General features: G+C 48.9%; 1 protein-coding gene and 1 non-coding gene across 2 annotated transcripts in view; one reads left to right on the forward strand and one right to left on the reverse strand.

Moving 5' to 3' along the window:
• Positions 1-3,407: 3,407 nt before the first annotated feature.
• AXIN1 (axin 1) overlaps positions 3,408-23,843 on the forward strand; it is a 65,744-nt gene continuing 45,308 nt past the window's right edge. The window contains exons 1-2 of the mRNA XM_063099098.1: positions 3,408-3,476; positions 7,215-8,175. Of these exons, the coding sequence (XP_062955168.1) occupies positions 7,298-8,175 (878 nt within the window). The 5' untranslated portion in view covers positions 3,408-3,476; positions 7,215-7,297. The remainder of the gene's footprint in view (positions 3,477-7,214; positions 8,176-23,843) is intronic.
• On the reverse strand, positions 6,823-6,896 carry TRNAV-GAC (transfer RNA valine (anticodon GAC)). The gene has a single exon. It is a non-coding gene; the product is annotated as a tRNA-Val (tRNA).

Raw genomic sequence — 23,843 nt, forward strand, 5'->3', positions numbered from 1 at the left:
TAAGTGGTCTTCCTCAGTCAAGTGGATGAATGCATTTCAGGCTTCAAAGCTTACTTTATTTCAAAGTATTCCTTTTATGTCTATGTCGAAGAACATAATTTCATTCCTGCTTTTAAGTTTTTCGTTTGGTTCCTGGAAAGAAAGCCTGAACAAATGTCATCTATAGTTAATCAAATCAAAGCCCTTAGTGGCAAACCCTGCTCCCAGCAAAGGGCGTTTGCATCTTAAAGGACCTCTGCACTGAAAGGAGGGTGCAGAAGCAGGCTGCCCCGGCTCTGGCTCCATGGCTCTGCACACCTCATCTCAGTTTTGCATGGCTGGCGCAGCCCCTCTGCTCCACTGCAGGCCCCCCAGTACTATTCTCCCTGGCCCCTCTCTCCAGAGCCTGCCTTAACGTCTCTCTAGTTTGGCCTTGGTGGAAGTGTCCCCGAGCCCCCTCCTCTAGTCTACGCCCACCCCCACCCTGCTCTGATGATCTCCCCTCCATGCCCACACTGTAGCCCACTCAGCAGGGAAAGTGCATTCCCTCCAGGCTTTCTGATCCTCTCCTGTTCCTGCAGGGCAGGGGCCCTGAGGAGCTGGAGGCCCGAGGGCCCTGTTCTGGTCCCAGGGCTTGGGGACACCCACCGCCGTGGGCCAGGAGGAGGATGGACATGGACAAACCCCCGAGAGCCTGGCTCGGCCGTAGCAGCAGCTCTTCAGGACCAAGGCAAGTGGTGGGGGCCCGTGGTTGGGAGTGGGGAGGCAGCCCAAGGGCCAATATCTGAGAGGTCCTGCTGTCTGTCCAGTCTGCTCAGGACTCTCTCATCCTATGTAGACCCTGCTGTGCCACAAAGGCCACCTACTTTGTCTCCTCTAAGGCTCTAAGGCTGAACTGAATGGGGGAGGGGCTGCAAGGGGGTCTCCAGTGCCCAGCACTATGTGGCCTGGGGCTGTCCTGGCTGGACACAGGTGAGCGTGGCAGCTTCTGCCTGGACCCAGTGTGGCTAGTGTTGGCTCAGCTGTACAGCTTCATCCATAAGCCCAACCCCCGCCCACCCTGCCCTGAGCATGGCTACCACCCTAGGAGGTGGCCTGGGCCCTTGGCAGGCTGGGGCCCTTGTCCCATGTGGCCCCCTTTCCTGTGCACAGCAATCCTGGGCATCGGGCGCTATGCTGTCCTGGGAGAGGCAGGCTGGTGGAGGTTAGGCTGGGAGACTGCACACACTCACTCCAAGCAGATGCCACTGCAGACAGCTGGGCAGGAGGTGGGGTGGTGACTCAGGGAGCCCCAAGCTGGGACTTCTGTTGCTGCCTGGGAGCTATGAAGGATGAGGGGGTAGGCATCAAAGATGAGCAATGTCCAGGATAAGACGTGGTGGCATTACAGGTGACTTGGGGGAGTTGGCCAGGGGGGCATTGTAGTGTAAGTACAGAGGTGGGCAAGTGACCAGATGCATCCAGGGGATGGTGGTGTGGGGGAGATGCCATTGGGAAGGGCCTTTAAAGGCTGTGGGCACTGGTGAGCCCTAGGAGGCTTAAAACAGAGGGCAGGCCAGGTGAGGGCTGCTGGCTAAGGTCTGAGATGTTGGAAGCCCTGGGCCAGCAGGAGGGGAGCAGGTCTCTATGGAGCCTGAGCTATAACTTCTTTGTCTGTAAAATGGGGGTACAGCTGTTCACTGGTGGCTGCCCGGAGCATCCTGTGAGATGCCAGGCCTGACACTACTCTGGGGACAGGGTCCTGGGCTGTCATGGGGGTGGCAGATGAAATTCCTCAGGGACAGCATTTTCTGGTGCCCACATTCTTCTCTTTGGGGAGGGGATGATGGTGGACTGAGGCCTGGGCAGGGCCCCTGGATCATGAGCAGAGTGCTGGTTTTGACAGAGTGGGGCTAGCTAGAGCTAGTGCAGTGTCTACAGCCCTTCGCCCTCCAGTGTTGGGGCTGGGGGCCCTGTGCCCTGCAGCCTACAGTGGGTAGGCAGCGTGGAGATGGCTAGCTGCACTTGCAGGCTCAGATTCCAGATCTTGGCAAGGGCTGCCACGGAGACAGCACAGGGGTGGGGGCGCAGGGGTCAGGACACGCAGAAGCCCCTGCTCTCAGGCTGGCCCTGGGCGAGTGGGATCCTTGGGCAGTGGTAGGAAGGATAGTGCTTTTCTGGATCCAGGATGGTGCCTGGGAGAAATCAAGCAAGGCAGAGGGGCCTAGCAAGGGTAAGGCTTTGGCTAGCCCCAGGCCACAGATCTTTGGAGGTTGAGGCTCCTCTCCAAGTGACAGCCAGTATTTATTGGATGCCTACTGTGTGCCTTGGCCCTGTCTGAGTTCTGACTGCCTGGAAACTCAGGGAGGGTGGAGCACCAGCACATCCTCTCAACTGGAGGAACGGCAGGTAGGGAGAAAGGGGAAACTGAGGGGCTGGACGACACCAGGGGCTTAGCTCCTGGTCAGGCCTGCCCTGCCCACGGACAGCACAACGCCTGGGACTCCTGCTTCCCTCAGTGCGGTGACTGTCCCTGCCAGGGGGTCCCAGGCCTCTAGTCCTTCCGGCCGCCTTCCTGCCCACCCCGACGGGTTAGGGGGCCGGATGGGCGCGGGACGGACCTGTGAACACAGAATAAGGGAGCCCCGAGCCGGTGGACACCCTGGGCGCCTTCCGTAATGTGGGGGGCAAAAAAGAATGCGACTGAACGTGCGTCCCTCGGTCCCCATGTGGGGAACGGCCATCTGCTCAGTGCACCGACCCAAGTCTCCCTGATGGCCACAGCCCTTAGGGGCCCCTCCCAGAGGTACCTCTCCAACTCCACCCTCCGGGACGCCGCCGCCGCTGCTCGAGAGGCCCGGGTGACTGCGTCCCTACCCCGCCCCACGCTCCAGACTCACCCCCACCTCAGCAGGACTGACCACGCCCCCGCCCCGCCCCCGCCCCCACCCTCTTGCTCCCGGCCCCGCCCCGCGCTGCCGGCCCCGCCCCTCGACCTTCTCGCTTCTCGCCCCGCCCCACCCCGCGCTCCCTGCCCCGCCTCTCGTTCTCGGCGCCCCCCCCCCCCCCCCCCCCGACCTTCCCCTTCTCTAGCTCCCGGCCCCGCCGTTCACTTTCGGCCCCGCCCCGCGATCTTCCCCTTGCCCCTTGCTCTCGGCCCCGCCTCTCGGTCCCGGTCCCGCCTCTCGCTCCTGGCCCCGCCCTTCATTCCCGGCCCCGCCCCCGCACTTCCGGGCGGCGCCGGCGGGGGCGCTCCGGCCTGGGCTCGGGCTCCGCTCTGGGCAGCGACCGCGGTCGCCGCCGCCGCACGAGCCGGCCGTAGTCGGGCCGGAGCCGCGTCCCCTCAGAGCGGGACGGTGAGAGCGGGCGGCCGGCCCGGCGGCGCCCCGCGGCCTACCCTGCCCGCCCCCGGCCGCCGCGCCGCCGCGATGGGGACCGCCCCGGGCCGCGCCCCCGCCGGGTCCCGCCCGCCGCGCCGCCGCTGAGCGCATGGGCCGCGCCGCGCCGCCGCCGACCGGGTGAGTGCGTCCGGGCGCGGGGAGCGCGCAGGCGGCGGCGGGCGGGAGCCTTCGGTAGGCCGCGCCAGGCCGGCGGCGCACCCGGAAGAGCGGCGGGCGGGCAGTCCCGGGGCGCGGGGCGGGCGGGCGTGCCGGGAGGGGACGCGGCGTGCACGGGCGGGACGGGGCTGGGGGATTCCGAGAGGGGCTGGTTGGGTGCCTCCGGGTCCGGCGGGGGCTGCAGCCGGACGCGCTGCTCGCACGGGGTGCGCTGCAGGGGCCTCGGGCGTGTTTCGGGGCGCAGGTGGGGTTCACAGCAGCTGCTGGGCCGGTGTGTGCCGGGGTCCCGGGGACAGGCAGGACTGGAGCTCCCTTCCCCACCCTCACCTCAGGAAAAGCCAGCGTGAATGAGTCTGAACCGGGAAGGCTCGCTCTCTTAGGCGGAGGTGCGGGTCCAGGCTGCGGCTGGCGTGTCTGAGTGCCTGGGTGCCCTGGCGTCCTGCTCCTTGAGGTTAGGGCCTTTCAGATTTCACAGCTCTGGTCTCTCTCCTGGATGTGGGTCTTAAATTCTGCCCCCACCCCCACACTTTGGAATTCAGCCCCCCGTGACACCAGAGCTGCCCTGCCAGGGCAGTGATACTTTTAGCTGGGCACTCAAGACCGTAAGGATTTCTCAGCACATCTCTAAGATAATTCATAAAGGATTCGTACTGTGCGTATTGGCTCCTCCTTTTTGCTACACTGGTGTTCTCCGCTTCTTCAGGAAGGATCTCAGGTTTGCTTGCATATCCACAGGCCCTGCGTTGGAGAAACATACAGTCTAAACCTGACTACCCAGGGGAGTCAGCAGTAGCTTGGTTGCAGTTTTAAGAACTTCCACTCAGGGACAAGGATGGGATAGCATGTAAATCACAGTGTTTTTGTTTGATTTTCAGCAAGTGTTGACTTGTCTTAGATTTCTAGTTTCAGGAAAGCTAAGTGGACTCTTTTGGGTTACATTGATCATTGAGAATTTAGGTGATGGGGAAGTGGATTATGTGTAAAATAGTAACCCTAACCCTTCAAGAGTTGGATCATTGGACACTTGGGAAAATGTCAGAGTCATGTTCTGGTACTTTCCCACTCCACAGAAATTAAAAGTTATGTTGAGTAAAATAAATGTATACATATATGTATATGGCATCGACCTTGCTGCCACATGGTACCCAGGGCGTGTGCCTTGACAGTGACTTAAGGGGATTTTAAATGCAGTATCAGACTTGTAGATTCCTTTTATGGAATCATTTATTGATGGTGGTTACAGGCTGTGGGCAAGATTCAGTGCTCGTGGGCATTTTACTAACCTGAATTAATATAATTGATTTATATGTGGTGTGTACCTGTGTGTATACTAAACGCTTGGTGTGCGTCCCTGTGGGAGCCCAGAGTTTTCTGGAATTGGAGTGTGTTTCAACGACGTCAGTAATTTGTAGAGGTCTTTCTGTGCTTCCAGGGACACCAGAGTTCCTCTGTCAGTTGACAAGCAAAAATAGAGGTGAATTATAAGAAAATTTTCTTCTGGGCTCTGAAAAATAGTTTTAAATGATCAAGGTGGACCTGGTTCACACATGAATTAGAATGTTAGTCTTGATAGATAACTGCAGTTTCGTAATCAAGGGCTAGATCTTGAATTTGCTGCTGTTTCTATAGCTCAGTAGTTCAGCATTTGTAAAGAGCTCATGTTTTGCATCTGTGACAAGTGTCTTTCTCCTTTATGTCAATGAATTAAGTATTTATTGGTGTCTGTTTGTTGCAAGACCTTGTACTAGGTGCTGTGGTCCTGCTGCTACAAATAATTCACATGGAAGACATAAGCACCTTACTAGAAAGTGAAGGTGACTTGTAATTAGCCTCCATTTGAACACACTGTCTGGTTTGTTACTTTTCAGTTTCCGGTAACTTGGTTCTTTGTCAAGGCTAGTGAACTGCAGAGTAACTATAAGGTAAGGCTCGGGTGGTCAGGGTGCAGGCCGTCTTGCCTGTGATGGTGTCCTGGACAAGAGGACATTCGACAACTGTGAGCTGGTGTGGAGCTGCAGACACCCCAGGTGCTCACCCCATGCAGATGGGGCTCGAAGACAGTGACTCAGTTGAGTGGACTGTGAGCAGTGGGATGCCACAGCCCAGGGGGCCTTGACCTTCAGATACAGGCTGTTCCTGCTGAGGCCAAGATAACAGCCTACCCAGTAGTTTTCATAGAAAGTCATTAGCTGCAGAAATGTCATTTGGGGCATCTAATGTGACCCATCCTCCGTGTATGGATGCTTCTTCTAGCCATCAGCAGTTGTTGACATGAAGTGTGTGTGTTGTGAGAATGTGGGGACCAGTCACACGTAGGCCAGGGCCGAGCCATGTGGAGCGGTGGCTGTAGGTTCCAGACTGTAGGGTTTCATTCTGCACTCGCTGGCTTGTTGGGTGCAGCAGGTGTTTGAACCCGCCATGCTTCTGTAAAGCCCTCTCTTGGCCCACCTTTAGCTGGGACCATTTACATCATGGTAGGCTGTGCCAGTCACCACTTTGGCTAGCCCTTTGGTTGAGAGGCATAGCTAGAGCTTGTGGGCTCTCGGGCTCCTGTGGATGTGGTGGAAAGGACCAGAGACCATGGCAGAGGGCTCTGTCTGAGCCCTGACCCAGGGCTTCTCTTCTGCACATCCCATGCGTGCTGTAGCAGCCGCAGCAGCAGTAAGATCAGTAAATCCTCCAGCCTCTAAAATGATGGGTGGTTTGGTTTTCAACTTGTGGATACTATATGCTTCCTTAGCTAAAAAATATAATTGCATTTGGATTTCGTTTTTTTTATACCTTCTCTTTTCCTTAAAGTACCCAATTACCACTTGCTATCTGAAGGACACTTTCCTTGTAAGAGAGGCTTTAACAGTCACGTAAAGTTTTTGGACAGAAGTGTTTTTAAGATCGTCTGCATTGATGATGTTAGAACACATATGGGTTGTGTCCTTTGATCGCTTGGTCGATGGTGCTGAAGGTGATCTATGATGAACTGCTCTTATAGGTGTGTGTGTCAAGAGTTGGAGGAACACCTTGCTGTGTGTTCACTCCTGGCGTGAAGTAGGCAGAAAACACCACGGCCACAGGCCTGGAGAATGCGGACTCAGTAGATGCCCACCTGCCCTAGAGTCAGTAATGTGCCTTCTTTCCTTTCCCTGCTTATCGCTGGGGCAGATGGAGTGATTATCCTCGTCTTACATGTGAGGGACCAACTCTCACCCAGGTTTATACAAGTGGTCAGAACTAGAATCACCTTTCCTTCTTCCAGCCTTCCTACCTTCCTGGCCACTCAGCGCTGCTGGGACATTTTTTCTGTGGTTGCTGGCCAGAACAGGGATCGAACCCTGGACCTTGGTGTTGTCAGCACCACGCTCTAACCAGCTGAGCTAACTGGCCAGCCCCCTGGTCACTCAGCTCTTTAGACAAAGATGGGAGGTCTGCAGGCTGCCAGTCTCTCTGTGGTGTTCTCTGTGTTCTGGGCATTCACTTCTTAGCGTGAGAGGCATTCCTGTAGTTATAAAAGTTTCCAGAAATTGTTTGAATGTGGAGCAAACCTTGTGACCAAAACATATCTCGACTAAAAATTTAAGCTGAATTCCTGGTTGAGTGAGAGTGGGAGGGCGTCATGGCGAGTCTTGTCTTGAGAGAACCTCTGTGGTCGTGTTTCCGTGGACCCACCTTTCCTAATCCTTGTCCTCTTAATGGTTTCAACAGGACAGATTGATTCACTTTGGAGCTGTAAGTACTGATGTATTAGGGTGCAGCGCTCATTGTTCATTGACGCACAGAGTCCCAAAATGAATGTCCAAGAGCAGGGTTTCCCCTTGGACCTTGGAGCAAGTTTCACCGAAGATGCCCCCCGACCCCCAGTGCCTGGTGAGGAGGGAGAACTGGTGTCCACAGACCCGAGGCCCGTCAGCCACAGTTTCTGCTCTGGGAAAGGTGCCAGCATCAAAGGTGAGACCTCAACAGCCACTCCAAGGCGCTCAGATCTGGACCTGGGGTATGAGCCTGAGGGCAGCGCCTCACCAACCCCACCGTACTTGAAGTGGGCCGAGTCACTGCACTCCTTACTGGACGATCAAGATGGGATCAGCCTGTTCAGGACTTTCCTGAAGCAGGAGGGTTGTGCCGACCTGCTGGACTTTTGGTTTGCCTGCAGCGGCTTTAGGAAGCTAGAACCCTGTGACTCGAACGAGGAGAAAAGGCTGAAGCTGGCGAGAGCCATCTACCGAAAGTACATCCTTGATAACAATGGCATTGTGTCCAGGCAAACCAAGCCAGCCACCAAGAGCTTCATAAAGGACTGCATCATGAAGCAGCAGATCGATCCTGCCATGTTCGACCAGGCCCAGACAGAAATCCAGTCCACCATGGAGGAGAACACCTACCCCTCCTTCCTCAAGTCTGATATTTATTTGGAATATACGAGGACTGGCTCGGAGAGCCCGAAGGTCTGTAGTGACCAGAGCTCTGGGTCAGGGACAGGGAAGGGCATATCTGGATACCTGCCCACTCTGAACGAAGATGAGGAGTGGAAGTGTGACCAAGACGCAGACGAGGACGATGGCAGAGACACCGCCCCCCCCAGCAGGCTCACGCAGAAGCTGCTTCTGGAGACCGCCGCCCCGAGGGCCTCCTGCAGCAGACGGTACAGCGAAGGCAGAGAGTTCAGGTGAGTCCCGCACGAGGTGTCCATTTCTGCACTCATCTCCGAGATCTGGAGAGTGTGCGAGGGAGAGGTGTCGGTAGTGAGTGGTCTTGTCTGTTGACCCCATGCTGTTGTGGTTGAACTATAGTCTGATCTCTTATTCATGACACCTTCTCATATGTCATTAGGTATTTTTTGTGTTTGTGATGCTGAGAATACTTTGATCAAGAACGGACTGATATAGATGGCTTTGTAAGTCATTAGGAGCATTGGAGTTCTTAGAAGTCATAATGACATTTAAACTTTACCCTTTACCAGTAAAATTTGTATCCTCTTGCAGAGAAGATGGATTTCCCCGGCAGACATCATCCTTTGGGCATGATAAAGGGAGGAGTGGACCTTTAAATGCATCGATACTTAGAGAATTCTTGATTATTTATTGCTTTTTATAACAATCTTCTAAGACTCTTCCTAGAGGATGACGAATAGTGATGAGGGAGTTTCTATCTGGTGGATTGTCAGGGTACTTTGAAAACTTCCTGTGGCTGTGGTTGGAGTTCCAGGATTGCAATTTTATTTCCTGCCAACAAAATGTGGTAGTGCCGTTGTGTAGAGTCAGTCCACAGCAGCCGGGTGCTCTGAGACTGTACTGTGCATGTGTGTGCCTGTGTGTGTGTGTACGCGTGGGCTTGGGAAGGGGTGGAGTGGTGCCATCAAGTTGTCACAACTTTACAGCCTGTTTCTTTATTCTTTTTTCTCATAATCCCTTCATGGTCACTGGGGATGTGCTTGTTTTGCGGGTTGGCACCTGTCGCTCTCGGAGCGCTTGTGTTTCCCGCTTGTCTCCCCGGAGCTGGTGGCTGGAGACTCCCACCTTTGAGACTTCGAAGTCTGGAATTCATGTGACCCCTGCTGATTTAATCAAGAGTCTGAAAACACATCCTGAAGTTCCGGGACTCTCCTGTGGAGTTACTAAAAACCCTGATCAGTTCTTCAAACTTACTGTGAGAGAAATTGCCTGAACATAGGATTAAACATTTTAAGGTTTAAACTCCTTTTAGTTTAGGTGATATGGTTTGAGGTGAACTGTTAGAGGTCATTTTTTTGGTTCCTTTTGCTTATTGTCTTTAGCCAACTGCTATTTATTTAGAAAAGCTTTTTAGGACGGGATAAGCCTTAAAATTATCCTAAGTAAGGCTAACACCAATTTGCGAAACTGACAGTTTCTAAACAGAACCTGAAAGTTTTCATATTTGATTAGAAACATTTTGAGATGGGACTTCATTTGAGGGCTGGTCTACAGGGAAAGAAAATTGAGCTCAATTCTGATGTCTAATTTTTAAAACTCCTGCATGCCGCCCCTGACCTGGCCAGCCCGTTTTTCAGTTCTGGGTCACAAGCAGCAACTCTGCTTTCCCTCTCTTTGGCTTGCTCTGTTTGAAGTAAGCAACCTGTGCTGTAAGGTTCATGAAGTATATTAGCTTGTCCTGTCTCACTGCATGTAAGCTGGCAGGACTGGCACATTTTGGTTTTACCTTCCTGTTGTGGAGCTGCTGGTGGCAGAGGGACCCTGGAGTTCAGGGGTCCCATCTGCAGTCGAGTAATTTCCCACCCAAGGTTGCCTGTGGTAGTTTTGTGGTTTGAAGACCTCTGGTGTCAGGGTCATTGTTTGCTAGCACTGACAGGGTGTGGGGTCCAGCACATCCATTCTCTCTCTGGCATTCTGATTGGCATGCCACGGTGTGCAGTTCGGAGGCCCTCAGCTGGAAGTAGCAGAAAATCCAGCCCACCTGGGCTTGGACAGTGAAGGGGTATGGTTTGATCAGGACTCCAGCCCGTTTCTTTATGCTTTGCTTTCTCGGTGGCCAGCTGTTGGCTGCCTGTGTTGGAAGTGGCTGCCGCAGGAATGTAGGCTCTGGGCTTATTGACAGATACTTCCCCAGTGCTGAGGGAAGGTGCTGTGTTTGCTCTGAGTTGGGGGGACACTCTGTGCTGTGCCCATCCCAGAGTGATTATTATGTAGGGACCTGAGGCTGTGCTGTTGGGCCTAAATCAGTTAGGGTCACACTGGAAGGAAAGTGGGATGTCCCACCCAGACAGCATGGCGACTCTGCAGTGGGAGAAGACTGGGGTTCGTGGGAAGGGGCACAGGTGAGTGGGTGCTGACCTAGCGAACGTCTGCGAGGAGAAGGAAGAGCTGGAGCTTAGATCTCGTTTGTTGGGTCTGCATTTACTTTGGACAGCAGGTGAATTGTTTGGTGTTGAATTTGCAGGGAGGACTGTGTCAGGAGGGCCATCTAGGGTGGAACGACCCCGAAGGACTCCGAGCCCTGGCCACCCGTTCTGTGGACAGTTCTGCTTCGCGTTCGCGGTATCCTCTGTTGTCACTGAGTGAGCTTCTGTGCCCCTGTGCCGGGTGCTGTGCTTGTCCCAACAGGAGGCCTGAGTGCTGGTCTTCGTTTGTTTGCTCAAGTGTGGTGGTTTTTCACGTGGCTGACTTGAGTTTTGTGATAGATCTTCATCAAAACCGAGAAGGCAACGGCACTCCTGGCGTTTCTCCATATTCGTCCTACTCACCTGTGGCCATTCTGGCCCCTGAGCCTAGGGGTCACAGAAAGCCTCCTTGGCTCTGTTCTTTGCCTTCTGTGTGAAGATGTTTTGGGTATTTATTCCCCATTGTCAGTGGAACTTTGAACATGACTTTGGTTGGTTCACATCCACCATTTTAATTAGTGTGAATTAGCAGGCTCCAGCTATTTACTGAGCATTTTGGCAGTAGGGCCCAGGAATTGTCACACGCTAGCTGGCAGGCTCAGGCCCTGCTCCCTCAGAAGGTTGGCATGGCCCCCAGCTACCATCCAGGGCTGGGTTCACGCTCCCTGCAGGTCTGCGGCTGCCTCTGCTGGCGTCACAGATGCTCCTGTTTCTGCTTACTGTCCTTACCTTCCTCATTAGCTGAGCATTTCCTGAGGACAGGGTCTTTCTGGGGCCAGCCCAGTGAGGTGCTCCTAGTCAGGGCCGGTCACACGGCCCTGGCCAGAGTGGACTACGATGCCATTCACAGCAGGAGCAACATGGCACCTTGGCTTGGGCTCCTAGACACAGAGCTTAACCTCTGGAGGACAGGTGGTCCTTCAGGGCAGCGACCATCTCTGCTCTGCAGGTCCCCTCAGGGCTTCCTGAGGCACTGCCCTACCATTTGTTAGTTTATTGACTGCATTTCTGGTGATGGTTTAAAAGTTCAAGAGAAGAGCTTGTGAGGAGAAGAAGCGCCCACAGTGTGCACAGACTTATTTGGAAGCCTGATTTGGGTTTTCTGAGTTGGGTGGAGTTGAGGGTGGAGGCTCTAGAGAAGGGAGCTGGCTGCAGAGGGGGCTGCACATGAGCAGGGGGGGCCCACCCTGCCTGCACTTGAAGAGAGCGGGGGTTAGGCACAGTCTCAGACAGACTCATCTTGTTAGTGCCCAGCCTGTTTCATTTGACCTCTGGCACCTTCTCTTTATGGCCGTCTGTGGTGAGGGGGAGCTCATCTTTAAAGCCCATCTGCAGCCTCTTTTCCTGCGGCTCTGACTGCAGTTACTCTGGTGTGGGGGCGTGAGGCTGAGCGAGAGTGTGTGGCCCTGCTGCCATCCCTGCTGTCTTCCAGATGTGTGTCTGGTTCAACTCATGAATTCTTTTATCCGAACAGACCCCAGATCTAGGCGACTGGAGACATTTTCCAACAGAGCCTTAGTATGCAGCTGTGGGGTTCTCCCTCAGCTTGATGGCTGGACGTGCGCTGGCCCTTCTAGAAGCTCATGCTTGTCCCCAGCAGGTTGTGGGTGAAGTGGGTTGGGCAAAGGCCCACTGCACCTGCCAGCAAGAGGCGTCTGTGCAGTGCCGCTGGCTGGTGAGTAGCTGACCTCTCTGCCCTGGTGTGTGGCTTTCTCAGTCTCTCGTTGGGTATACACTTTCCAGATTTGATCCAGATTCAAAAAGAAATGTTTTTTGTTTGTGAATGTTCAAGGAAAACTTGAAAAATTAGTCCTGAACTAACTGAATGGAAGACCCATGTTTCCCACCTGACCTGTTATTGTGGACTCTGAGAACATGTGTGTTGCTGGTTGAACTTAAGAATTCTTGTGGGGTGGCTCACTAGGAGGTGTCTTGTGGGGTCGGCCTCCTGTTAGCTGTGTGATGGGGGAAGTTGCTACACCTCTTTGTGTGTCTTTGTAAAATGGGGACCGGGAAGAGGAGGTGGTCGTGGAGATTCCGTGAGACAATGCCTGGGGGGGGTGCGTGGACCCCGGTGCCTGCACAGCAGACGTGTAGTAGATGGCAGCTCTTCCTTTGCCTCTTCATTGCCATCATTATCACCTGGATTTAGTGGCCCACTGGATGTTAGTGACATTCACATCTGGGTTACAGGCAGTCGCAGAGATAAAGTAGTGAACTACACATTCGGATTTTAATCATCATATCTCCTTAGAGTGAAGCAGATTGAATCCCCACCCCACACTCGTTCCTCTTCCAATCCTTCGTATCTCAGAAGTGGCACCACCACCAGGTCAGCCCAGACCACCCGTTCCTCACCTCACTCCCCGGCAGCCTTGCCCACCCGCCTGGGTCTCTGCCTATAGCGCCAGAGGGGTCTTTTACAGATGCCTTCCCTTCCTCCTGCAGCTCCAGCAGTGAGGCCCTTGCTTCTCAGCACTCTGCACGGCCGTGGTGGGCTGCGTGAGCATGTGCACAGACCTGTCAGCGGGGTAGGGCTGCGAGAGTGTTCTTCTCTGCTTTAGTCATGTAAAACTTAATTGTCTTTGACAGGTTTCAACAAAGTCCCTGACAGTATCTGTCGTTAACTATCAGACTGAATAATTCTGGAACAGAGGGGTCCCTTCGCCGGCTCCGCCCTCCATCTGGAGCTGTGGGAGGTGCTGGCGGCTGTTGTGGGGGGCTTGGGGAGGGAAGTGCTTGCCGGCAGCGGATGAGCACGCACTGCTGATTGGGCTGTGGACCGTGCGGCCCATCGTGCTAATCTTCAGCCACTGTCAGCAGGGCCTGGGGCTGTCATGCGTCTCAGTGTGGGTCAGCGTGTCCTTTCTTGGAGCTGAGCCATACCCGCTGGTCAGCTGCCCGGTGACCGCCATCCTCAGGGTTGCACGCCAGGCCACGTCACACAGATTGGAATTTCATTCACGCTCGCTAGTCCTGCTAATCTAGAATCCTGACTTCACTTACGCAGTATGCCTTGCAGTTACTAGAAACACGGAATTTGGCTGGGTGTTGGCAGTTCGGTGTGGAGGTGATGGCAGCCCAGCATGTCTTTCTTCAGTCCGCGTCCAGTCTAGGGCTGCATGCCTGTGTCACGTCAGTGAGAATGCACTGTTTTGTGAGCACCCTGGGTCCTTGCAGAGCCCATCAATTCCAAAAAGTATTTGACCTGAGGAAAAACTCAGTAAATCTCTTTGGTCCCTTCCCAAGACAAAATAAGTGCAGCTTATTTACTGCCAAACTTCTTCCTGAGAGCCAGGCCCTGTGCACATGAGGGGCTGAGCCTCTGTCTCCTCCTGTAGGGACCCCAGCCAGAGCTGGGCACGCGCTGCGCCGATTGTAGCCTTGGGCCACGAGCCTCCGCTGTGACCCGTTGGCACTTCTTGTGGCAGCTGGGCTCAGCTCTGTTGTTTGGGGTAAGCCCTGTGCTGTGCGTCTTGGTGGCGGGGTGGATGCCATACTTAGCACCCGAGCAGCAGGGTCCCCACTGCTCGTCCTGGGCCCTGTGTTCCTTGAGCCCTTCGAAGTTATTTAAATGCCTTTTTTTTTGGTATTGACTCGTTCTGGATTTTACTCATTTCAGTCTGTAGGGCCAGTGTCTTCTCTTGAGCAAACATTTAAAATAATCATAAAGAATGCTGCTTGCAGCCTAGCTTGTAATAGCTGACAATTAGAATAACTTGAATGCCCAGTAGCAGGATTGGTCACACAGGGATTTTTTCTGTATGGTTGAGCACACAGGCTTTTTATTTTCTTCCTTCTGTTTTTCTACATTTTCCAAATTCCTATAATGACATGTTTTTTTGTGATTAGCAAGTATGTTATTAAAAGATAGTGGCTTTACTGAAAGCTCTGAATTATATGCAGCTTTTCAATAGCATATTTTTCCCTTTAACAAGGATGGATGTAAATGTTTCCTTTTAATATGATCTTAGATCTTACTGTTTGCAATAGTACACCAGTATTCTGAAATAATTTTTATCGGAAAACATGCAGATAAGGAACATTTAAAGAATCCCAAGAGGCTAATAACTACATCTAGTAATTGTGTCTTCCCCCAGCCTTTCCAGTGTGGCCACGTCCAACTGTTCCACCCTGTTGTACTAGTCAGCTCAGGTTACCATGAGAAAGTTCAACACAGACATCCATTTCTCAGGTTCTGGAGGCTAGAAGTCCAAGACCAAGGCGCTGGTAGGATTGGTGTCATCCTGAGGCCCTGCTCTTGGCTTGTAGACTGTGCGCTCCTGTGGCCTTTCTGCAGTGCCTGTGTGTGCAAGCAGAGCTGAGCCGGGCCCACCCTTGTGATCTCACATAACCTTAATTACTTTCTCACTGCAAACACACCGGTCCTAGGGCTTCCAAATGTGACTTGAGGGACACTGAGTGTCTGAGTGACGTGCTCGTGCTGCCCCTTTGGGAGCCTCTGCAACGTCCTCTCACCTCCACCATCATCTTACTTCACTCTGCGCAGCGGGGCTGGTGAGGCCGAGAACTTCCTCTCTTGTACAGTGCGCGTGTATGTGTGTGCGTGTGTGCGTGTGCGTGTGCATGTGTGTGTGTGAGTTAGTAATTGCTGCGTTTTTTTTGTTTGGATGGGTATTTGACTTTTTGACATAAATCTTTGTCAGCTGTATGAGGTGCCTGCAAATGTACTTCTCCACACTATTAAAACCTGTCTGATAAAGTATTTTTTCCCAGGGTGCACATCTCCTAGAGCCTTCTGTATTCCCACATGTAGCTGAAGTGGTTCCTCTTCAGGCGTCTTGTGTTGCTGATCTTATGTGCTGATGCTGAAGGTCCTTGAGATAGAGAGACCACTGGGTTGAGAATTAGGTTGGGTGGCGTCCCCCTCAGAAATCTGGAGGGACTGCTGCACCACCAGCTGTCTGCTGGAGTTTTGCTGGAAGGCCTAGCCCGTTCTGTTTATACTCTGTGGGTGTGACTTTTTCCCTCTCTCTGGATGTTTTTTGCATGTTTTCTTTATCAACAGTGTTTTTCATGACACTCTGGGGCTTTTTTCTTTCATTGTGCTGAAGGAACTTGTCCCTCAGTTGTGGGATTTTTTTAATGCAATTTCTTTGATAATTTGCTCAATCGTCACTGTTTTCTCATTTTAGAACTCCTATTGTTTAGAGGTTGGACCATCTGGAGTGATCCTTTACATTTTAAATCTTTCCTTCACCCATTTTCCGTTTCTTTTTTGTTGTGCTTTCAGATCTATTACATTTTTTCTTGCCCTTGTTTTCTGAATACACACTCTTAAAAAAAAATCTTTTTTTGTTGTTTATGGGCCAACATTTTGAAGTCTCTCTGAAGATGTTAATGGTAATTTCTCAATTGATATTTTGTCCTACTTTCTGCATGGTATAATATTTGTCTCCTCTGCATTCCTTCTGTGGGTTTTGGTTTCTGTCTTCCTCACTTGAGATTTTACCTGAAGGATGATCCTTGGCTGTTCCCTCTTATTCAAACTGAGGACACCGTTTGAGTGCTGTGTGTGGGAGGGCCTTTTCCCTTGGTGTGCTTGGAGTGCTCGGGCTGCCACTGATACAGATGTTAGCAGCTGTAGGTCTCTTCTTGGGGTGATTTGCTTCCCCTGTGAGGATGCTGCAGTCTCCTGTTTCTCCTGGTTCTCCTGGTTCTCCTGATTTTGGGGGTTCTGGAGCTGAGTGGCTGGAGGAGTCTGGACTTACTGCTCAGTGTACAGGCTTTGGCCTCATCTTTGTTTTCAGTCCTGATCCCCATCCTGTCTCCCCTGTACCTGCTTTCCCTAAATCAGGAGACTTTCATGTTCATTTTTGACAGGGTTGTTTCTCCCATCGAGGGGTTTGTGACGCCAGGTTGTATAGGCATGCTGGGGTGGAAAGGACAGGGGCCTGGTGTCTAACCACCCCTGAATGCTGTGTAGACAGTTCCTCTTTCCAGCATCATACCCCTGCCTCTCAGAAGAGATCCGCTTTCTTTTAGTCAAGTGTACAGAAATAAGCTATGGCTTGTATGTTACAATAGTGCTGCTATATCCTTTGTTCTTTCAAAGAACTATTGGATGTCAAGACTGAATTTGTTGTTCAGAATCTCCCATTATGAATGTGGATTTGTCTATTTCTTGTTTTGTTTCTGTCAGGTTTTGCTTTTTGTGTTTGTTTGTTTGTTTTTGGAAGCTGGCTGGTACGGGGATCTGAACCCTTGACCTTGGTGGCTTTATGTGTTTTGAGGCCATGGTATTATATGTATAGAAACTTAGAGTTGTTATATATTCCTTGTGGATCAACCCCTCAGTCGGGCGGCATCACTGTATTTATCTTCTTTTAAACACCAAAGTCATCAACTGTGGGAAGAATTCTGTGGAGGAAGGGGCATCAGGGAACATGGATAGTTAGGAAAGGACTGATGTAACGACCATAGAATGTGTGATTTGGAGGTGGCGGCACTGTGAGAAGAATCCTTCTTTTTTAGTGAAAGTTAGCTTTGGGATACCTTTGTAACCTAGTGATCACTCGGTGAATAAAACCCTTATGCACATGTGTGGTTCTCAGGAACAGCCTTGTTCTGTGTACCAGCTTTACTGTACAGGACATGGCGGGAGCGTTGGTGTGTTGGGGTAGGTGTGGGTGCTGCCTCTCATGCTTGTGAGACTCTGGGTTTTCCTTCTGGTTGGATCTTCTTGAGGACCGTTTGCTCATCTGAGAGGAAAATTCGTCCTTTTCCTGGCAGTGGACTATTCTATGACCACAGTGTTTTGGAGAACAAAGGAGACTAGAGGAAAATGGCACACACACATCCAAGAAAAGCCGAGTCTGAGCAGATGGGAAACGCTGTGTCTGCTGTGTGGCCCAGATACAGCTGCCCCTTTAGAAGGAGAGTTGACGGAAATACAGTCACTCCTTCATTGAGTGCCCGCTCTGTACCATCTACTCTTCCAGGAGCTAGACATTCACCAGGGAGCAGAGCAGACTAAAATCTCTCTGTTGTACATTTTAACAGGGAGAGATATGAGGTGAAGCGTACATAAGACACAGTTTTCAGATGGTGAGGGCTACTATGGAGAAATATAGGGCAGGGAAGGGCCATGCAGTTTTAACAGGAGAGGTCACAGAGGTTCTCGTTGCATTTGAGCAAAAGCCTGAAAACAGTGAGAGAGCAAACCACGTGTCTGGAGGAAGGTGATTCCAGGTAGAGGGACAGGCAAGTGGTGGAATGCAGGCAGGCAGGCGTTGGGGAGAGTGGTGGAGCCAGGCTGCAGAGACACAACCACGTCTCTTGTGGTCTCTCGTCAGTATGTCGATGATGTTTAGAGCCATGAGCCTGGATGAAATCCCAGTGAGTGGATGTGGGTAAAAAAAGAAGAGGTCGAGTGACACTCCACTGTTGAGAGTTTGGGGGGAAGAGAAGGAAACATCGTGGATATGGAGAAGACCTGGTGGGGGGTGGGGTAGTGTCAGAGGAAGCCACAAGAAGAAAGTGTGTCAAGGATATCACTAACAGGTGCAGTAAGAGGGGAATGGTGGGTAACTGTTAAGTTTAGCAATGTGGAAGTTATTGGTGACCCTGAATTTTGGCGGTGGTAGTGGTAGATGGTAAAAGCATGTTTGAATGACTTCCACATTTAGCTTTAAACAACTCGAAGCCCTTCGGGAAGGGATTGTCTTTGCTTTCCTTGTCTTGCTTAAGATCGTGTCTTGCAGGTCTGCTCTTACTAGAAAATGCTTAACGATCTGCAGAGTCTGATGGCGGTGCACTCAAGGGTGGCGTTGGCATCATCTCCGGATCTCACCTTTCATTAAGGAAGTTGCTAATTACATTGTGGGTTGTAGACACAGCAGTAGCGACCTAGCAAGGTTTTACTTTTTTAGCTTCTCACCTTCTTTGACAAAGAAATTGGTAATTAAAAAAAAAAATCAGATAAAGTAAGAGATTTTGATTCCTTTAGTTAAGTGTACAGAAATAAGCTCTGGCTTATATGTTTCAGTAGTGCCACTCTATCTTTTTTTTTTTTTCCAAAGAACTATTGAATGTTGAGACTGAATTTATTGTTTAAAATCTCCCATTATGAATATGAATTTGTCTGTTTCTTGTTTTGTTTCTGTCAGGTTTTGCTTTATATGTTTTTGTTTGTTTGTTTGTTTGTTTTGGTAGTTGGCCAGTATGGGATCTTGGACCCTTGACCTTAGAGGCTTTGTGTGTTTTGAGGCCTTGTTATTACATGCATAGACATTTAGAGTTGTTACATATTACTTGTGGATCAACCCTTTCATTATGAAATCTCTCTTTATAACTAATGGTTCTTCTTGCTTTAAAATCCAACTTTGATATTAGTATAGCTATCCTTTCTTTTATTTGTGTTTGCATGATTTATATGTTTTCCAGCCTTTTATTTTCAACTTTTTTTTTTTTTTTTTTGTCGTTTTTTCGTGACCGGCACTCAGCCAGTGAGTGCACCGGTCAGTCCTATATAGGATCCGAACCCGCGGCGGGAGGATCGCCGCACTCCCAGCGCAGCGCTCCCAGCGCAGCACCCTACCAAGTGCGCCACGGGCTCGGCCCTTATTTTCAACTTTTTAATACTTTTATATTGAAGTTATTTTTCCTATAAACTGGATATAGTTACTTTTTGTAAAAATTCAGATTATTGACTTTTAATTGGTGTATTTAGTTGATTTGTACTTAATGTAATTACTGATATATTTGGATTAAAATCTGTCTCCTTAGTATTTAAGTTCTATTTATCTTACCTTTTATTCCTTTCTTGCTTTCTTTTGGATAAATTATACATTTTTAAATTTTACATAAAAAATTTTGGTTTTGCTTTTGATAGCTGGCCAGTGCCGAATTGAAAGGATTAGTTACATATTTTTATTATTCAAATTTCCCTCTCTGTTAGCTTGTTATGCATTTATGTGTTATCTTTTTAGTGGTTACCCTAGAGATGACAACATACATCCTTTAAAAATTCTTTTAAAGTTAATTAATTTTATGGTGGTAAGAACATTTAACATGAGATCTACCTTCTTAAAAATATTTAAGTGCACAATATAGTACTTGCGTTCAGCAGATCTCTAGAATTTACTCATCTCGCGAGATTTAAACTTCATCCCCATGAACAGCAAGTCTGTTTTTCTCCCCCTCCATCCCTTGGCAGCCTCCATTCTGCTCTCTGACTGGTGTTTGACTACTGTAGATACCTCATGTAAGTGGAATCGTTCAGTATTTGTCTTTCTGTGTCTAGCTTATTTCACTAGCATAATACCCTCCAGGTTTATCCATGTTTCTCATATGGCAGGATTTCCTCCTTTTTCTTTCTTTCTTCCCTTTTTTTTTTTTTTTTTTTTTGGTGGCTGGCTTGTATCCATGACCTTGGTGTTATAAGGCTGTGCTGTGACCAACTGAGCTGACAGCCAGCCTTCAGGATCTCCTTTTTCAAGGCTGGTAATATTCCTTTGCCCATATAGACCACATTTCCTTTTTTTATTCATCTGTTGATGGGCATTTGGTTGTTTCCATCTTGGCTATGGTCAATAATGCTGTAACGAACATGGGAGTTCCAACAGGTGTGAGGTAACATGTTATTCTGGTTTTCATTTACATTTCCCTGATGATTATTATATCTGTGGCCATTTGTATGTCTTCTTTGGAGAAATGTCTATTCAAGTCCTTTGCCCATTTTTAAATCAGATTTTATGTTTCTTTTGCTACTGAGCTGTATGAACTCCTTATGCATTTTGGATATGTGCTGGACATGTGGTTTGCACGTACTTCCGTTTTGTAGGCGGCCTCTTTACTCTGTTGGTTGTGTCACTGTGCAGAGCTTTGTAGTTTGATGTGTGCTCACTTGTCTAATTTTGCTCTTGCCTCCTGTTCTTTTGGTGTTATATCCAAAGAATCACTGCCCAGACCAATGTCAAGGAGCTTTTCCCCTGTGTTTTCTTCTAGGAGTTTGACTGTTCCAGCTCTTACATTTGAATCTTTATTCTATTTTGAGTTGATTTTTGAGTATGGCATTCAGTTTCATTCTTTTGCATGTGGATATCCAGTTTTCTCATCACCATTTGCTGAAGAGACTGTCCTTTCCACATTGTGTATTCTTGGCACCCTTGTTGAAGATCAGTTGACTGTTTATGTATGGATTTATTTCTGGATGTTCTGTTCTTTTCCATTGGTCTGTGTGTCTGCTTTTATGCCGGTACCATTCTGTTTTAATTTCTACAGCTTTGTAGTATATTTTAAAATCAGGAAGTGTGATGCCTCCAGCTTTGCTCTTTTTAAAATTTTTTTTATAAGTCTAGTCAAGTGCAGGGCTGGCTGGCTAGCTCAGTTGGTTAGTTTGTGGTGTTGATAACACCAAGGTCCAGGGTTTGATCCCTGTAACAGCCAGCTACCAAAAAAAAAAAAAAAAAAGAAAACTAGTCAAGTGTGGTAGTGAGAAGGGGAAAGAGTAGAAATGAGGAGTTCTATCTGTAATTGACTCTGAACAGTCCATTGAGATAACTCACTACCTTTGCACCAGCCCAGCTTGGTTCTTTCTCAGGACTGCTTAGGCTGTTCAGGGTCTTTTGTGGTTCCTTATGAATTTGAGGATTTTTTTTTTTCTATTTCTGTGAAGAATGCCACTGGGATTTTGATAGGGATTGCACTGAACAACATGCAGCTTTGACCTAGTCATAGTACAGTTGGCCCTCCATGTCCATGGGCTCCACATCCGTGGATTCACCAACCATGGATTGAAAAGATTTGGAGGAAAAAATTTCACAAAGTTCTAAAAAGCAAACTTGAATTTGCTGCGCCAAGTACTGTGATGGATCCACAGCAATGAAGTGGCATGCAGGCACTGTCTTAGGTGTTATAAGTAATCTGGAGATGATTTAAAGTACATGGGGCTGGCCGGTGGCTCACTTGGGAGAGTGTGGCTGATAACACCAAGGCCACGAGTTCGGATCCCATATAGGGATGGCCGGTTAGCTCACTGGGTGAGCATGGTGCTGACAACACTAAGTCAAAGGTTAAGATCCCCTTACCGGTCATCTTTTAGAAAAAATAAAAAAATAAAAATAAAATAAAGTACATGGGAGGATGCGTGTAGGTTATGTGCAAACACTAGTTTATGTAAGGGACTTGAGCATCTGCAGGTTTTGGTGTCTGTGGGGGGTCCTGGAACCAACTGCTCTTGGATAGTGAGGGATGATTGTATAATACAAGTTGGTTGTTTTACTGCTTCCCAGAAAATGCTAAGACTTGAGGTTAAGCTAACACTGATTTCCTGTCTCCCTTTGCTCTTTGTGCAGTTGTCATTTTACTTGTGTGTGTATTTTAAACCCCACGAGACTTGATCGTAGCACAGTCACTAATCATTTAGACTTACTCAAATACTTACCTTTCCATTTCCTTTTCCTTCCGGCTTCTCTAAGCTCTTGTTTGGGATCATTTCTCTTCTATATGTGGGATTCTCTTTAGTATTTCCTTTGCTGTAGATTTTCTGATTATAAAGTCTCAGTTTTTGGTGGCCTGAACCTGTCTTTATTTCATTTTGATCTTTAAAGAATCCTCTTGCTGCGTATAGAACTTTAGGTTGGTAGTTTTCTTCTAGCATCTTTTAAAAGTGCCATTCATTGTCGGCTACCATTGTTTCTTGGGAGAAGTCAAGTGTCAGTCTCACTGCTGCATGTTTGAAGGTGATATGTCATTTCCTTGTGTGCCACTGTGATTTTTTCCTTGTCTTTGGTAAAACTATTCAAGTTTTACTATCATATGTGTTTGTCTTGCTTGGGGTTTGTATTAGTCTGTTTTGTGTTGCTTATAACAAAGTACATGGAACTGAGTAATTATAAAGAAAGACAAAATTTATTGCTTGCAGTTTCTAAGGCTGGGAAGTCCAAAGTCCATCTGATGGTGGTGACAGTGACCCAGGGATCTCACATTGTAAGATGGTGGAGGCAGAGAGAGTGAGAAAGACAGACTCTCCTCTTCTTTTAAAGCCCTCAGAACCACACCCTTGACCACCATTTTAAATCCATTCACTATGGCATGGTCCTACAATCCAATCACCTATTTAAGGCTTCACCTTTCAATTACCATAATAGGATTTCCCACCCTCTTAACAGTCACAGTGGGGACTAAGATTCTAATACAGAAACTTGGGAGACACAATTCAAGGTTCAGTGAGTTTTGGGAGGACATAATTCAGTTCATACAGCGTTTGAAGTGGTTTTTGAATCTGTGGCTCAATGACTTTTATCAGTTTTGGGAAGTTTTCAGTTATTAGCTCTTTAAATATTGCTTTGGTTCCATTCTCTCTTTCTCCCCCTCTTTCTTTCCTCTCCTTTTGGGATTTAAATTACTCGTATGTTAGACCTTTCTTCTTACTTAAGCCTTTTCAGTATTTTCTGTACTTTTTTCCTCTCACTGTATTTCAGGATGTATATTTTCCAGTCCTATCTAGCATTTCATTAATTTCTTTTCACTTGTGTCTAATCTACTGTTGGGTCAGTCTGTTAAATTCTTAGCTAAAGTTATTGTATTTTTCAGTTCTAGAATGCACATTGTTTGATTTCTTTTTTAAAAATTTCCAGGTCTCTGTCAAAACTCTCCAGCTTGTTTCTTAATTTACTGAACATACTAATCACATGTATTTTAATGTCCTATAATTTCAAAATTGGAATATCTTGTGGTTCTGTTTCTGTTGTCTGGTTCTTTTCTTGTTTTTTAGTCATTTGGTCCTGTCTCCTGGTATGCAGGGCAATGTTTTATTGAATACCAGACATAATATATGAAAAATATAGAGATCATTTGAAGTTTCTGATGACACTTTCTTTTAGGAAGGGTTTATTTTTGCTTCTGACTGGCCTCTAGTGGGGGGGCACATCATTGTAATCCAGTCAGGAACCGGTCTGATCAGACACAAGGCTTTAGTCTTTGGGAAGCCTGGTCTACTTCAGGCTTAGCCCTTCTCTGATAGAGCTCAGTGGGGTCCCAATGGAAAGCTGGAGGTCTTCACCAGGGCCCACCTCCTTCTGCACACCTACTGAGACTTCTGTGCATTCTCAAGTCATTTGTCCCTTGGTCACTGCTGGACTGTGGAGAAAAGTGGGACCAAATGCTGGACTTTCTACTCTGTTTTTCTCTTTTTCTCATATTTTGACCCTTCAGGATCTCATTGCCTTGGTAGCTCTCTGGTACTTTTAAACAGAAGAAAACATTGTTTGTCTGTCCTTTCTACCTGTCTTTGCAAGAGGTTTGGTACAACAAGATAGTCTACCTCAGGAGCTTAATGTCAAGGCTGACTTATTTAAGTAAAAATTTCTCTGAATGAAATTCTATTTTTACATCAGCTATTAATTTAGAACTTGATTTTAATGAAAGCTTTTATTAAATAGTTCCGTTATGTGGTTTTAAAATAGGAGTCAGGAAAGTACAAGGAGATGAGCCGTCGCTGGTAGCTCATCCCT

This window comes from Cynocephalus volans, chromosome 6 (genome assembly GCF_027409185.1).
Source record: "Cynocephalus volans isolate mCynVol1 chromosome 6, mCynVol1.pri, whole genome shotgun sequence".
In the NCBI taxonomy this organism is placed as follows: domain Eukaryota; kingdom Metazoa; phylum Chordata; class Mammalia; order Dermoptera; family Cynocephalidae; genus Cynocephalus; species Cynocephalus volans.